We start from the raw sequence: 17723 nt of genomic DNA on the forward strand, positions 1-17723 counted from the left end.
GAATTGAAAAGATGATGATTACAGTGAAAAAATAATTGAATTAATAAATTGTAAAACAAGTTGTTAAGACTAAATTCTCTCTTTTTTTACTAATGTATTTTTTAAAATTATATTTTATCTTTAGCTATGTTGTTTATTGCAAGTTTTAATAATAAATAAATAAATAATGAATTGATGATTTTGAAGTGAATATATTAAAAAGATATAACAAAACTAACATGAAGAGAAATTATACAAAACTTTACTATCAAAATTTTAAAAATTTCCATACATATTAGATTCAAATATACCTATTTAAAAATCAATTGCTAATATTACCATGAAAACACTAATATTTTTTTTTTATAAATAATTGCATGATTTGATAATCATTTAAATAATTTTATTTAAAGATAATTAAATTTAAAAAAATACAAAAGGAGAAAAATAAACAATTATAAAATTGAAGGCTATGTGTGTCTAGGTTGAACACATACGTCTGACTCAAAATAAAAACCTAGCCATGCTTGGTTTTTTTTTTTCTCTTCATAATTGTTAGTCCTAACTATTTTTTCTTTTAATTTTGGTTGACAATGGATCACATGTCTAGACAAACAACGTGTTATTCATCATAATTCTTTTCTAATCATTGAAGGCGGCTCTAGCAATCAAGAATTTGACGTCTTAGTTTTTGGACCCTAAAAACTTAGATTTTAACAATTTTCAATTGAAAACATTAAAAAAAATCCCTTGAACTATTATAACCCCATTTCTAACAATAAAACACATTATAATCGCGTTAAAAATACTAAATTAAATTAAATAGAAAAAATTGAGCTTTGATCTATATATATATATATATATATATATATATATATATATATATATATATATATATCATTGAAGATGAAAACCACCTCTATATCATAGTTATTAACCCTAGACCAGCCCGACGGGTCGACACAGTGGCTAGACCGGTTCGATTTTGTTAAAAGACTGGACAATGCAACTACTCGGCCAAACCCGAGTGACCTAGAGGGTCAACCCATGACCCAGGTGAGACTCGGTGTTTTTTTTTTTTTTTTTTTCAAATATGGTTTTTCTCATATACCCATCTTTTTTCATATTTTTTTAGTTGGTTATTAACAATTTTTAAAGTTCATTATGTAAATATTAGAAAAATATTTTATTTTTTCAATGTGAGATTTGAAACCCTTTAGTATATATACTTTATGATCATAAGAAAAAAGTTATGTTTTTTTAATGGAAGATACAATTTTTTTTGTTTAAATACTTCAACTTACAATGATAACATAATATATTTTCAATGTGGGATTTGAAGCCCTTTAGTATATATATTCTATGTTTACAAGAAAAAAGTTATGTTTTTTCAATGTGGGATTTGAAACCCCTTAGTATTATATATTCCTATGTTCCCAAGAAAAAGTTATTTTTCAATGTGGGATTTGAAGCCATATCGTTTATATATTTTATGTTTACAAGAAAAATATTATATTTTTTTCAATGTAAGATAAAAAAACTTTTTGATTTAAAATATTTCAACTTAAAAGGATATTTTTTTAATGTGAGATTTGAAGCGCTTTAGTATATACGAGATGCATGCCCATGCGCTGCCGTGGGCTTATAAAATAAATATATTTAATAGTGTTATAATTGTGAATCAGCGCTAGATAAGTAATAGAAACTAAAGATATGATGAGGCTAATATTTCATGACGGGAAAAAAAGTTGTGTTGGTGATCAAAACTTAGAGACTGAACAAAATGATTTATAGCAATCCATAATGTTTTGGGAGGAAAGATACATTGCTTTCGCCACATGATTTAGCTTTTCTATTAATAAAAAGCAAAAAAAATTACAAAGCTAAATTTTCTACCAACTTAATATTAAAAAAAACCAACAAAGATAATTTCGGAAGGAAAAAAACCTATAAGAAAAAACGTTGTAGCAATTGATAATATTTTATGAGGAAAACTACAGTACTTTTCCTAATAAAATAAAATAAAAAACCATTTAGATAAATACTGTAGCAATCCTTAGTGTTTTGTAAGAAAAACTATAACGTTTTCCCTATATGATTTAACTTTATTGTAATTATAATTCTTAATCAACTTAATATTTTTAAAAAAATAAACAAAGATAATTTTGGAAAAAATAATAAAAAAATCATATGGGAAAACACTGCAATATTTCACAGTGTTTTAAAGAAAAAAATTATAAAGCTAAATTCTTAATCGGCTCAATATTAAAAAAAATATTAAATCGACAAAGATAATTTTAGAAAAAAAAATATTAAAAGAAAACACAAAAAAAAGGGAAAAAATCATGTTGGAAACACTGTAGCAATTCACAGTGTTTTGTGATGAAAGCTACAGTGCTTTCCCACATGATTTAACATTATTTATAATAATTTTTAATAGTAATTTTCAATAATGTTTTGTTAGGAAAGCTACAGTGCTTTCCTCACATGATTAAGCTTTATTAGAAAGTTAAATTCTAACCAACTCGATATTAAAAAAAAAAATCGACGAAGATAATTTAAAAAAAATATTACAAAAAAGAAAAACACAAAAGAAACTGGAAAAAAACCATGTAAGGAAAAATTGTATCAATCCATAGTGTTTTGTGAGGAAAAACTTGTATTTATTTGTAATTGCAATTATTAACCAGCTTAATATTTAAAAAATAAAATTGACAAAGACAATTTTAGAAAAAAAACATAACAAAACAGAAAAAAACCACATGAGAAAAAACACTGTAGCAATCCATAGTAATTTGCGAAGAAAGTTACAGTGCTTTCCTCACATATTGTAACTGTAATTTTTAACCAGCTCAATATTAAAAAAAATAAAAAAAGATAATTTCGGAGAAAATAAAAACAAAAACAAAGAAAACCATGCGGAGAAACACTGTAACAATCAACAATGTTTTAAAGAAAAAAAATTACAAAACTAAATTCTTAATCAGCTCAATATAAAAAAAAATAATAAATATAATTTTGAAAAAATAAAAAAATAAAATATAAAAACTAATTGGAAAAACACCGTAGCAATCCAAAGTATTTTAAAGAAAAAAAAATTACAAAGCAGAATTTTTAATCAGTTCAATATTTAAAAAGTAAAATCAATAAAGAAAACATTTTAAAAGAAAATTAAACAGAAAAAAAAAAAAGCAAGGTTGGAAAAAAAAAAAAAGGAAAGCAATTTTGAAAAAAAAAAAGAGAGAGAAAAAACAAAAAGAAAAAAAAAGAAGAGGGAAAGTTGAAAAAAAAAAAAAAAATGAAAAAAAAAAAGAAGAAGAAGAGGAAAGCACTGTGGATTACTGTTGTAATCCACAGTGCTTTATGTGTGGGGGAACAGTGATTCCCCCACACCATTTAGATATTGTTAATACTTTATGTTTACAAGAAAAAAGTTATGTTCTTTCAGTGTAGGATAAAAAAATTTTTTAGGTTTAAATACTTCATCTTAAAAACATAACATAATATCTTTTTAATGTGGGATAAAAAAGTTTTTAAAATATTCTTTTAAACTTTATTATTTACAACATGTATAGCCTATATTCAAATAGATTTTTTAATATGAAATATTAAAATTTAAAAATATATTTTTTAAAATTTTTCCGAGTTGATTCTGGTTGACTCATGAAACTCGGAACTCAGTTCTTTGGCCGTGTCAACCCCCGAGCCAAGTTTGATAACTATGCTCTATATAGTTTCATTCTCAAAGATGAATATATAGACATCAAAATTAAAGTTATTGATAGCTAGAATCCAATAACTCAAAATCTTTCTCTCTTTAAGATTTGTCAATGAACTTCTTTATTCTTTATCAAGTTTCAAGGACCCAAATGTAAAACAAATAAACTTTGGGATCTAAATGAACATTCCACAACCATATGAGACCAAACGTAAAAACAAATTAAAATTGAGTAAACTGTAGATTTACACATCTTATAACAGTAAACATGGAAAAAGATTTTTTCACCAAATATTAATGTTGGTCCATGTTGTTTTAATTTTATTTTATCTAATAATTCAACATTCTCCCATCTAAAATCAACATGCTATTCATTACGGAAACAATCTCAAACTCTCAAAGAACGTGATAAAAGGTAATCCAAAAGGAATGAAAAAACATGGGACAAAAACGAAGAAATTTTTTAGGATCAATTTGAAAGAAACTAAAATTGGATGGCCAAAACAAACCAAAATAAAAATCAAGGAACCGAGAGCAAAAGGTCGCACAGTGCTACAAATAGACAAAACCCAGTCATGTTATTTGAGTATAAAAAAATAATTTTAAAGTAAAATTGATTCACAGTCATCTCAAAAATATATTTGAACTACTTATATAAAAAAACATTAAAATCGTTGTAGAATTATATTTGATTTCAGCTAAAACAATTAGAGAAAAAATAAAATTTCACTTGCCTACAAAACTTTTAAAAAATATAATTCACAACTGGGTGAAATCCAAATTTTAAATATGAGGAAATAACTAAATTACCCCATATATATCATACCCAATTTAAGACAAAAGAACAAATCATTCCTAGTTGAACATTTTCTCTCTTTCTCACTTCATATTACCTATAATATAAATCGTGAGGCATTTTTCCTGTAACCGTTTTTATTGTTTTCTCTCACATTTTACTATGAATTATAATAGTGAGAATTTTCAAAAATTTTAATTTCATCATCAAACTTTTATTTTACACATTGTGCCTTTTTTAATCCATATTAAAGCCTAATTGTATATTTTTTAGGAGGTGAGGGTTGAATTGAAAAAAAAACATTAAGTGAAAAACATGGTTATTATAGATGGCAGCTCTACAACTGGTTTGAAAAGTTTATTTTAGTGTCTTAACTTTTTAATCTATTTGGTTAGTTTGTCCTTGTAACTTTTAAACATTGCATTTTGGTACCATACTTCCTTTCCCTATTTTTTTTTCGGTCTTTTTTAGTGGAGGAAAAATAGAGAGTCCTAGGATTTCAACTTAAACAAAGAAAGTCTTTGTTGCCCATGATTTCAGGCTCTAAAATAATTGATTTTTATGTTAATTTTATTTCATATGATGAAGCAAGTTATGATTAAGTGTTTTCTCACCTTGAAAACACCTATAAAAAATAGACCTAAGCTCTGAAAGATTTTGGATTTTAGGTTGATTATGGATTTTGAGGTGCTTTTTAAAATTTTTAAAAGATATGGATTGGTTGAATAAGGTTTCAAGTGAGTTTTTTAGGTGATTTGAGTCAAAATAAATTAAAAATACAAGAGTTTTATTTTTCTGGCCACCACATTGGCCTGATTCTAAGTAATTATAGACAATGTCTCGTCTATTTGTTTTTGGCAGAGAATGGGATGGACAACATGTCATTCACCTCATTAATTTCAGGGGGGGAAAGGCTCGCGCACATGCCCTTTTTTTATGGGCCAGGTGCTAGGACTAGTTGACGAGGTCCACAACACATGGCCCCATTCTTTTTTATATATATAATTTTGTTTTTAGATTATTGTTTTTTTGTATGTTTTTTTTTAATATTTTTTTCATTTATGTTTTGATTAATATCCTTTGTGATTTGTTTGTCTTATTTAGCCCTTTTGAGATGATGATTTTTATTATTATATTGAGCATGTTTAGTTTTTTTTACGATGTTAGCGTGATTTATCTATAATTGTTTTATATTTTTATATAGATTAAGCTTATTTTTTAAAAAATATATTTAATTTTTTACAATATTTTTAATATGTGCATCTTAGTATGTAATTTTTTTTCTTTTATTTTATTTAATAAATTTTATGTGTATATCGATTTTTTATTACATATTAGTCTTCATAAATAAATTCATTAAATACAACCAAGTAAATCACTCATATTACAATATTAAATATTTTGGCCTATATCTATTTCTCAATTTTTTTTATTATTGTTAACAATTTTGTTTTTATTTATTTATATAAATAATTATCAATTTATTTGGTTTATTTAATTAAATACTTACATGCATTTTTTAATTAATACTTTGAATTTCTTTTATAAATAACGTGCATTTTAACATTGGGTTAAATAGCTACTTTAAACAAAAATGAATTATTGTAGCAACCAGTAGTGGCGGCAGAAGCTAAAGTATAATTATAACAAAAGCTAAAAGAGTTTAGTTTTTTACTATGGATTGTTAATGATTTTACTATAAATTAGAGCAGTGTTTATTAGGGAGGAGTTAGTTAGTTCTCAAGATAAGTTGTGAGGGGTTTGCTTTTTGTCATTTTTTTATGGTGTGCATGGCATGCTGTGGGTTGTTGAGTTGTTTATTGTCAATGGTTTTTGTTGGCCTGACATTCTCCTTATTTGTTCAGTGTGGAGGGGTTGGTGGTTAGATAGAGACTTTGCCTACAATGTTTCAAGTTGCATGGTAGCTCTTGATTTTGGTTGATTTTGTAGGGGATGATAGTGGTTTCATTGCTATTTCTCTTCGTTCTATGCTGGTATAAGTGTTCTATCACTGTGCTGGGTTGGTATAAGTATTATGTGACTATGCTGCGTTATTTATTTTAATTTTTTTTTTTGGATTTTGCTAGATTCAAGGAACCGCGAATGAATTTTGAGTATTAGATTGATTGGGTATGGCTCCCCTAATAATAATAAAAATAGTAATATTTATAATAAAAATAATAATATTTTTTTTCATATTTAATAATAATAATAATAGTAATAGTAACAAAAAGAATAATACTAAAAATAATAATAATAATAATTTTTAATTTTACCTTTGAAATTAAATCTATGGTTTTTTTAATAGTAATAATATTTTTCCAATTTTTTTGATAATTATATTAATAATAATGACAATAATAATATTTATAATATTAATAATAATATTAAACATGCCTGATCCAAGTTTTTATAATTTTTTATTTTACTCTTCAAATCAAATCTATAATTTTTCTTCAATAATATTAATATTTTTTTATAAAAAAATTTAATGATGATAATAATAATAATAATAAGAACAATGATGATAACAAGTCTCGTATTTTTTGGGTATGATATCCCCTTCCAAATCCAAGTAACGTGTGTCTCTCTCCCTGGCCAAACACTAGCTCTTAAAGTTCAGTCGTGCCCCTCCTAAGTTCCTGGGGTCTGCTGAGCCAGACCCGGGTTTCTTGGGTATGACATTACCTTCCAGACCCACGTAACTTGGGTTGATGCCCCTACAAGACTAAGGTTATGTTGGTCTGGTGCTCCATCCAGACACAAGTTTCTAGGGTTTGACTCCCCTAATAATAATATTTATAATAATATTGAACTTGTCTAACCTATATTTTTATAGTTTTTAATCCCTTTAAATTAAATTTATGGTTTTTCTTCGATAACAACAATATTTTTTAAAAAAATTATTAATGATGATGATGATACTAATACTAATACTAATAATTTTTAATTTTACAATTTAAATCAAATCTATTGTTTTTTTTCAATAATAATATATTTTTTAAAAATTTATTAATGATGATGATGATGATAATAATAATAATAATAATAATAATAATAATTTTTAATTTTACCCTTCAAATCAAATCTATATTTTTTTTCAATAATAATAATATATATTTTTTAAATTTAATAATAATAATAGTAGTAGTAATAATACTAATACTAAATACTAATACTAATAATTTTTAATTTTACCCTTCAAAACAAATATATGGGTTTTTTTTTTCAATAATAATCAATTTGTTTTTTCAAATTTATTAATGATGATGATGATAAGAATAAGAATAATACTAATAATCATAACAACAACAACAACAATTTTTAATTTTACGTTTTAAATTAAATCTAAGATTTTTTTCAATTGTAATAATAATTTTTTAAATTTATTAATAATTATATTAAATATATTAATAATAATAATATTAAATATGTCTGACCTCCAAAACCCAAGTAACTTAAGTCTGTCAGGAGCGTCAGACCCAAGTTACTTGGGTCGGTTACCCTGCCTTACTCAACTTTTTAGGGTTTGGCTACCATAATAATAATAAAATAATAATTTTTATAATATTAGCAATAATATTAAACTTATTTGATCCATGTTCTTATAGTTTTTAATTATTTCAAATCAAATTTATGATTTTTTATAATAATAATTTTAAATTTCACCATTCAAATCAAATTTATGGTTTTTGTTTTATAATAATAATATTTTTTTTTAAATTTAATAATAATAAGAATAAGAATAAATTTAAATTTTACCCTTCAAATCAAATTTATGATTTTTTTTTAATATTGATAATTTTTTAAACTTAATAATAATAATAATAATAATAATAATAGATATGTTTAACCTCCTTGATTTAAGTAATTTGGATCTGATGAGTGCTATATAATTTAGATTTAATATATTTATATTATTTACGAATCGACCCACACGAGTTACAGAATACATTTGGGAAAGAGGAAAGAAGAGTTAGACTCTCGTCCTGCATTCTTTGTCTCACACTCCACTGGAGAAGGCTGGATCGTTCGATCTCCACCGTCATAATGATCAGTTTTATTAGAATAAAGGGTCTTCTTGGTGCTGCTTTCATTTGACAAGATACTGAGTCTATTTTTCTTTATCATGATTTCTGTAGAGAATGTAGAGGGAAGAGGGAGGAGGTGTTTTCTTTTTGTCGAATAAATCACAGAAGCATCTTCTAGATTCTTGTTTGATTTGTCAACAGTAACAGCGAATCCCAGTGAATCCAGCTAGTTCATCCAATTAACCTCTATTATCTCTGCTATTGCTCTTGGATTTCACACAAACACACACACACACATGGAGAGAGAGGGAGTTAGAAATGGGTTTTTTCACTTTGAATCTGGATCTGGATTTTGAATTCGATTCTTGTGTGGATTTCGACGCAGGAAAGGGGTTCACGTCTCGTGTTCATTCTGGGGTTTTTTCTTCAATACACCAGGCTAAGGTTGTGATAGTCATACATGTGATTGGAGGTTTCTCAGCTATGGGAAAATTGAACCCTTGCCTCATTCCCTCTCATAATTTTCTCCAATATGTTGTGATACGCTCTCCCCGCCGGTGTTAAACAACGATTCGACTCAATAATTTAAGATGTTAAATTTTGGTTTTATATTATTCTCCCAAATAATTTTGGTTAGTGGACAGCAATGAGCAATAGTGTGCTGCTCACTGATAAGGCAAACAATTAAAAAAGAATTAATATAAAAGAATTATTTGTTCGAAATCATGTTAAAATATCAGTTTAATTTAGTTTTTTTTATTTTTTATGAACAGTAGATGATAATGATGTCTATTACCATCTCTTGAATAAAAAAAATAGTACTTGTAAATTCATTAGTGGCTACTTTTATGAGTTTACATTGAAGATGGTGACCCGGAAGAGATAATATCATGTTTGTTTTTTACTTTAAAAAATTAATTTTTATTTTATTTTATTTTAAATTAATATTTTTTAATATTTTCAAATCATTTTAATGTATTAATATCAAAAATAAATTTTAAAAAATAAAAAAAAATATTATTTTAATATTTTTTAAATAAAAAATACTTTAAAAAATAATCGCAACTATACCCCAAACAAAATATAAAAAACAATGGTGACTATGTTTGGTGTTTAGTGGAAGCACTTGGGGCGGTAATTTTTTAATTTTAATAGGTTTAGATACTTTTTAATATTAAATGAAAAATAATAATAAATATATATAATCAAATAAATTTTTTAATTTTTTTAACGTTAAATAAATACTCATTAAAATTTATGATATAAACTAAAATTTTTAAAATTTAATGAACAAGTTTAATTTTGAACACCTAATTATAAAATACGAGAGATAATTTTCCAAAAAATTACTGAATACTGTTATTAAATTTCAAACAAAAATCTAAATAACATTTTAAGTTGTGTATCGATGCAATATTTAAACAACTGTTTATGATTGTTCATGGGGACCGTGTCGTCGCTTTTAAACATAATTTAAAAGTAAATTAAAATACTTCATACAAAAATTTGTCCGCAGCCCACATGGGGATTACTCAAAGCAGAAAGTTCTAGAATTTCAAATAATCTAATCTCCTCCTTCTCACCGGGCCCCACCATCCATACACCTCACCACAACAGAACTGAAATATTAACGGTTCGGAGCTCACCTTCAATCTCACCCACTCACTCGTAGGGGCCCACGTAACTTCTGTACTAGATTGATTCTCGGTCAGCTTTTCTCTCCTGCCCGAATCTCCTTCCCCATTGCATCCAACGCACTGGATTTGCTTTCCACAGCAAAAACTGCTCGAACTTTCAGGCAGTGTTTGTTTTTGGTGTTTTTTTTTAAGGACTATTTTTTTAAAATTAATTATTTTTATTTTTTTAATATACTAATATATAAAAATAAAAAATATTATTTTAATATATTTTAAAATTAAAAACACTTTACAATAAAAAAAAAAATACCATCATAATATCAAACATTTTTTTTTTAAAACGCAATTTTAGTCCCTACCATCTAAAGTAAAATAGAGGTGGATTTAACACGTGTACTGTATTTGGTTAAAAACATTTTTTTGGCTGGACGGCAGGGGATTTATTCTCGTTTTACGGTAATTAGAACCAATTAGATTTTTGGCTTGTATTACCCTGCTGGCAGAATTTTTTTTCTAACCTTTAAAAAATTGATAAAGATGTTAGAAAGTAATAAATTCAATTTATATTAAATATTTTTTTAATATTAAAATGATCATATAATATATTTATTTTAAAAAAATATTAAAATAATAATACATTATTAGATTGACTCGAAATAATTATAATTAATTTATAAAATTCATGATTCGAGAAATGATATTGTAATAATTTTATAAAATTTAAATAAAAATAAATTGAAAAATTTGAATTCTAATTAATTATGGTTTTTCTTTAAGAGAAAAAAATGTTATTTTATTGTTAAAATTCACAGTAAAAACATGCCTGGTTCGTAGTTAAAGAACAGATAAAAGAGAAGCTAATGGTCCACTTTTTCATTAGCCGCCTCTTTCTTTGTCCACAATACTTTCCCCACTTCCTTTATTGATGATATCCTTATTGTGGACAGGCAACACAAGACAATATAAGCAACGTTATTAAACTCAACTTATCTGGTTTAAAAACAGGATTATAATTTATATAAATTAACCTGGATTAATTTAAATTAATTTCAAATAATATTGTTTTAAGATTTTTTTTAAAAAAATTAAAAAATTAAAAAAAAAACAACAACTAAATTTTAATCAGATTAACCAAGTTACATATGAAATTATTAAGTTAATTTAATCAACTCTTCCTATAATAAAATTTATAATGTAGTTTGAGCGATTGAACCGAGGATCGAGTTGATATTTACCATGTTCTCTCCATAGTGTTAAATAATGCTGAATATAAAGAATGAAGCACAAAAAACAAAACAATGAGTGAAAATAATGTCACCTATATGTAAGTACCATATAAAAAATAATGAATTTTATAACAGAGAAAAAATCATATAAAATAATAAAACAATAAAGCTACAGAACAAACGTGCATGCGTGTACGTGTGTGTGTGTGTATATCAATTTTTTGTTGAAGAGATTAAAATGAATTACTTTGCACATAAATAAAAAAATAAAGACAATTCTAGGTAGATCTCTTACATTAATTTAATTAATTGGATGAAATTGAAATTCTTGAAAAACTATAGCCAATACGTACGTGGAAAAAACCGGGGGAGGCCAAGAAAAGGATGAGAGAGAGAGGGTGTGTTTGGATAGGCAGCAGTGAGGACAGGGCAGGTAAAGTAAAAACTGAATTCTATTTATGATCTCTCCAAACAGAAATAACGTAGGAAAAAGGCTATTTATTTATTTAACAGCAGCAAGCAGCAGAGAATTGTGAACGTCAACAAACATAGACAACCCATCTTAAAACTGTCTGCCTTCCTCTCTCTCGCCCTGCAAAACAAATACATAAGGAAGTTTGTGTATGAGGTAAATTTGGAAACTCGAATCCCTAATCCATTCCTCTTTTCTGTTCAATCAAATCCCAATTCAAATAATTGAAACTCTCTTTCTCTATGCTTCTTTTTTTTGTATTCCCAAACTGTTTGGTTGCCGACATAGTCCTTTTTTTTAAATTTTTTTTATAACTGATGGATATTTGGGTTTTTTCCTTGAATTGCATGCGTTTTCTTAGCAACCAAGCGGAGAATTATGCTATTTTGTTGGTTTCAATGCGGGAACTGGTAATGAATGTGAAGCACTTGGCTTCGTTTCATTTTAAAGATCGTGTGTTTTAGAGATTTTTGTGATACGAGTTATTTGAGAGTTCAATTTGGGCGAGTTTGAGTGAGTTGGTTAATTGGATTTATGGGGTTGGTTGAATTATTAGCTGTTTGATCCAGTTTTAGATTTTCCTGTTGATAATGAGCTTTTATGACTAATTGGCAAGTAATGGGGTGGCAGTTGAAAGTTGTGTTACTTGTATGTTTGGCGTTGTGGTAGCTTTTGCGGTAGCGGTTTGAATTAGTGATGGAGGTGAATTGAGGGTCTAAGGTTGGAGGTTTTATGGTGGAAGAGTTGATACGAGTTGTAGGTGGCGGCAGCATGTTGAGAGTGAGGTGAGGTTCTTTTGGCTGTGATACTCTAACATGTTGTTGGCCTTGCTTCAATAGCATTACCAAATACACATATACATATATACATGTGTGTGTGTGTGAAATATGAACAAACACTCTGAGAAAAGAGTTTTCTTATGCAAATGAATAGACAAAGCTACATATTTAATTATTTGCACTGGGGAGGATTACCCTGATAATTACACTTGAATAGCACAGCTATCAGCTACCAGAACTATTCTAGTGTGATCTTGTCTTGTATATTCAAATCTTTCTTTTCTTAAGAAACAGTAGATTTAAGAAAACTCTCAAATATTTGTCCATATTTTTTCCATCTTTTAATGTTTCATGTCATCAGCCTTGTATTGTTCATTTGAGTTGTATGGTTGTTTTAAAGCTGTCAATCACGCACACAATCTTTCAGCCATCATTATGTAACTTGGTGGAAGGTCTTAGGAGCTTTGTTGTGGTTGTGCTGTACTCAACTAGCATCTCATCATAATGCTCTAATTTAACGTTGACTTTTTTTTTTTGGTGTTAACCGTCCTTCCAGATTTGAGTTCAGGGACTCTGCATAACAGCTATGACTTCTTCCTTGCATGATCTTTCTGGTAACTTTCTTGAAATTCTTTTGCTAAGTTACTACTTTAGCTACACAGTTTTGTCTTTAAATGGATGGAATGTAAAATTTATTCAGATTTCTGTCATTTGCTTAATTAGATATTTTATATTATTAGGATCTGAACTTGACCATGGGGTTATTAGGATTCATGTTTCTATCATTTGTTCAATTTGCCTCAAAAATATTTTGCTCCAGTGGGCAGAACTTTAGTGAGATTTCCAGTTGCATTGCTTGAATACTCCTGGATCCAAGCTAAATAATATTAATAAAAAAAGAACAGGAAAGAATAATAAGCATTTCTATATTTCATAGGAATATCATCTATATCAAATTTGGTGGGAAACCTACATTCCAATATGGATTAAACTTGTAATTGTGAAGAACAATATCTGAGATATTTGGTTACTCCCTAGAGATTTTCTTGGAATTTTTTGATAAGGTGTATTAGTTATAGCTGTCATTCTTTTTCTCAGATAACAAGTCCTTGGCCTTAGATTGGAGCCAGTTATTAATTAGTGGTCTTGTCAAGGCCAAACCCATTGACTTCTTCTAAGGTCTCTAATAAATTTACACGTTCTTACTCTAGCACTTCATGATTAGTGCTTCTTATGGATTGGACTGGCCCCTAGGATGTTCTTTTTCTTGCTAAGTGATTTAATGACTCTAATCTATTAGGCGGGTTTATTTAATCATCGCTATCTCTGGATGGTTTTTGCCTATGCAGAGTAAACCCAGTGTGTCTTTGCTTATAATATTTTACTTTCACTGTCTTTGGATTTTTTTTTTGTTTTCTTTTTTATGTTAGCCATTTTTTTCTGAAGCTTGGTGCGGTCGAGTATTCTCTTTTGTTGGAAAATTCCATGCGTATGATGCTTAACATATGATAATAATATTTTTGAAACTGGTTGTCCAGATAATAGTGAAGCTGATGAGCAGCAAAAAGAATCAGAACCCCAGATTCAGTCTTCATCTCCTGCAATGGCACTGGCACACCCAGGCTTCTCAACTCCAAATTTTCAGTATGCAACACCACAGCTTGGAGCAGGACATGCTATGGTATTGTATACAGCATAAATTATTGTTAATCACTGATATGAAATTGTGTGTAAAGGCAAGATTCACATATTTTCTGTTAAAAGCATCTGTATGTATAGTCTTTGATTTTTGCTGCTTATAAATATTGTCAACAGTTCAAAGTAATTATTTTAATATCGGAGATGTGTTGGCAATATAATTATTTCACTCTGCCTGTTATGTTTAATGAATTTTCTAACTTAGTCAACAGTAAATGGTGGACCTGTACTGGCCTGATGATATGCAATTTTACAAAGTGTTTTTTTTTTCCTCCCTAGTATACCAAGAATTTTTTGTTGCCCACCTTGCATTTTAGAAAAGTATTTGCCACGGCCTTTCTGGTGTTTGTGTGCTTATATCTATGTCTCTGTTAATGGTATTTTTAGTTTAATTTTGAAAATCAGTTTGACAGCTACAATTGCTTTCAATATATACCTCTATTTCTCCATGAATTAAAAAACTTTTTAATGTTGCATCATAAAGATTTTTAGGCAACTTTATTCATCATCTCATGTGTTTTTTCTCTGATGTAATCATGGCTGTGTGGAAGTTTGTTTGTTGAGTTTCAGCTTCCTGCCCATTTTACATATAAAATGAAATACATTAACATATTGAACGAAGCAGATCATAATTACTTTGCATTGCAACAATTTTATTTTTCCATATCATGACTTTTGATCTTCTTTAAGCCTATTTTGAAAAATGATAATTCTCCCACAACTGTGCTAAAAATTGTAATCCTGTACTCGTTTCCTCCTAAATAAGAACTAGGCACTTTGACATACTGACTTTTGTCTTTGTTTTTGTTTTTTGGAATTGAAGGCACCGGCAGCTTACCCATATCCAGATCCTTATTATAGAAGCATCTTTGCTCCATATGATCCTCAGCCATATCCTCCACAGCCCTATGGTGCACAACCGATGGTAATTTATCTTTTGATCTCCTGTCAAGACCTCTCTTCTTGGAGTAGGAAATCAAGATTCTGAAGCTAATGGTTATAGCAACGACAATTATAAGAAACATGGCACTTGTGATTTGTCAATTTGAGATCACATTTAATTGAGGCCAAATTTTAAAAACCTGAACTTTAGCGAATTTTCAAGTCTCCCCTGAACTAAGAAATCCCAAAATTTCACCACCAAACTCTAGCTCTGTTGCAATGTGGTCCATCAGTTGACAAAATGTAGGGTTTTGTTGATTTTCACCTTATTTGACCATCAAAGGCCCCACAAACCACAAAGAAAACCTGCTAATATTCAACGGACCTATTTCCTCCTCCCCCACTCCCTCTTGACTAGCTTTTCTCCAGATTTTAACACACTTTCTCAATTTTCCTTTCGTTTTGTTCCTCAACAAAGCATAATGTTTTTTTTTTTTTTTGTCCGTACCAATGCTTGAAGCATGATGGTTGGGTGGTTGGAAATATTATACCAAACCACCAGACCCAGGAGCATCGGTAAGCATACTGTTTCTTTAAATTTCCAAAAATCAACTTCATTTTCACTACCAAAAAATTGTGTTTATGAGTGCAATGATGGTGAGTTTTGGGAAGTGAGTTATTTTGGAGTTGGAGTTATGAAAAATGGAGGAGAGATGGGTCAGTATAGAGAGAAGAGAAAGAAAGGAGGTTTACTTGGGGTTTGAGTAGGTATTTAGTGTTTTATGTGGTAATGGTTATGGAAATCAATGGACAGATAATTTGCAAGGGGGTCCTATTTCAGGGTTGAGTATCTGATATTTTTTTGTTCATCAGGGACTTTAAATAATCGCTGGAAGTGTTTACTATTTAGCCTTCACTTATGAGAAAACATTTTTTTTTTGGATACAAGTAACTCTCATGAGCGTACATCTAATCAGGTCCATCTTCAGTTGATGGGAATTCAGCAAGCTGGAGTTCCTTTGCCATCTGATGCTGTTGAGGAACCTGTATTTGTTAATGCAAAACAGTATCATGGTATCTTGAGACGGCGACAATCTCGTGCAAAAGCTGAATCAGAAAGCAAAGCACTCAAGTCTCGGAAGGTATAGTTTTGGTTGTCTGAAGCCTTTTAATTCTGCTTGCATTCCATATTGTGTTTTGTTTACCTAATTTATTAGAACCTAAAATAAAGAAGGCTTGCATGGATCTCTTGCTGTTATTGTTCAACAACTGCTGGTCTTCTTACATATTATTTTCAGTTTTATTCCTTTCTTACTTTAGGTCAATAATGTCCACTGGTATAATTTTCAAAGACTTCTCAAATGTGGCTCATAGGAAGCTTGAAGATGATTTTTCATTGGTAATAGTCTGGAGTTTCTTGAATGATCCAATGCCATATGAATGTGATTCTATGATTACTTGATTGGATGTCTGGCAGTCATGTGATTATACATGTTTAGTTTTAGGCTATTCTCCTCTCTGTTTCCTATCATGTTACACCCCATTTTATGTGGCACTATGTCCTCTATGGCATTGGATGCTTCATGACAACTCAAAATCATTCTTGCAGCCATACTTGCATGAATCTCGACATCAGCATGCACTGAGAAGAGCTAGAGGATGTGGGGGTCGGTTTCTCAATTCGAAGAAGAAAGAGAATCAAGAGCATAATGAAGTGGCTTCAGGTGACAAATCACAATCTAATATCAATCTTAATTCTGATAAAAATGATATTGTTTCCTCAAATGACTAGTAGGGATACACAGGAAGTGATGGTGGTGCACACAATTAGCTCAGAAAACAGTTATTCATAGACGGGGGTTCAGGAAACCCATAGCCCTATAGTCCCAGTATTGCTTCATCGTGGCTCTGCACCGACAAGTCATTAGTATGTATAGCATTTTCCAGTAGTTGGTTTGTAGGAGTCTGCAAAGATAAGAGGCGTTCAACATTATCTTTGCTCCCGTGGATTTTTTCTAGTTCTTGTACTTAACGAGGAGATTGATGGTTAAGTTTGCTGTGAGGGTATTTCCTTGCTTTTATGATGGGGTGAGGCCTAAGTATTGGAAAATCTGACCAGACCCTTTTCATAGGAGCTTATTTTCCGAGTTACATGGACCTTTTTTTGGGGTTTGTAGAAATAGAACGGCAGTGTTTCCAACTTGTTATAATCAACAGAGTGTAGATGTTATAAGAAATAAAGCACACCTAACTCTACTTGTTTGAAACCATACAAAGATTTGATTATGGTCAGAGTGTCTCGTTGGCCTGTCTAATCCTTTTTTGCATCAATCAGATGATGCCTGCCCCTTGCTAGCTGCAAGGAAGCAAGTGTGGCAACAGTGCAAACAAAATGAGCCAATTGGAGTCCAAAAATATGAGATGAAAACTTCAAATGCTCTGATTCGAGTAGGGTTCTTAAGTTCGTGCTAGATTTTAAATGGAGATTTCATTATAGACTAGGTT

The 17723-nt window shown here is 29.0% G+C and overlaps 1 protein-coding gene across 5 annotated transcripts; it reads left to right on the forward strand.

The window, feature by feature from the left end:
* Nucleotides 1-11858: 11858 nt before the first annotated feature.
* Nucleotides 11859-17428, forward strand: LOC118056845 (nuclear transcription factor Y subunit A-7). 5 transcript variants are annotated; one of them, XM_035069229.2, is made up of 7 exons: nt 11860-12015; nt 13195-13252; nt 14177-14319; nt 15160-15261; nt 16196-16360; nt 16828-16942; nt 17024-17428. In XM_035069229.2, exons 2-7 carry the CDS (start codon nt 13225-13227, stop codon nt 17047-17049), a joined length of 579 nt encoding a protein of 192 aa, XP_034925120.1. In that variant the 5' UTR covers nt 11860-12015; nt 13195-13224; the 3' UTR covers nt 17050-17428. The 5 variants fall into 5 exon arrangements, with proteins under 5 accessions (XP_034925119.1, XP_034925120.1, XP_034925116.1 ...); XM_035069226.2 differs by adding an exon at nt 12490-12644 and having other exon boundaries at nt 11875-12015; nt 16828-17428; XM_035069227.2 differs by adding an exon at nt 12529-12644 and having other exon boundaries at nt 11889-12015; nt 16828-17428.
* The last annotated feature ends 295 nt before the right edge of the window (nt 17429-17723 follow it).

Source organism: Populus alba, chromosome 1, assembly GCF_005239225.2.
Source record: "Populus alba chromosome 1, ASM523922v2, whole genome shotgun sequence".
In the NCBI taxonomy this organism is placed as follows: domain Eukaryota; kingdom Viridiplantae; phylum Streptophyta; class Magnoliopsida; order Malpighiales; family Salicaceae; genus Populus; species Populus alba.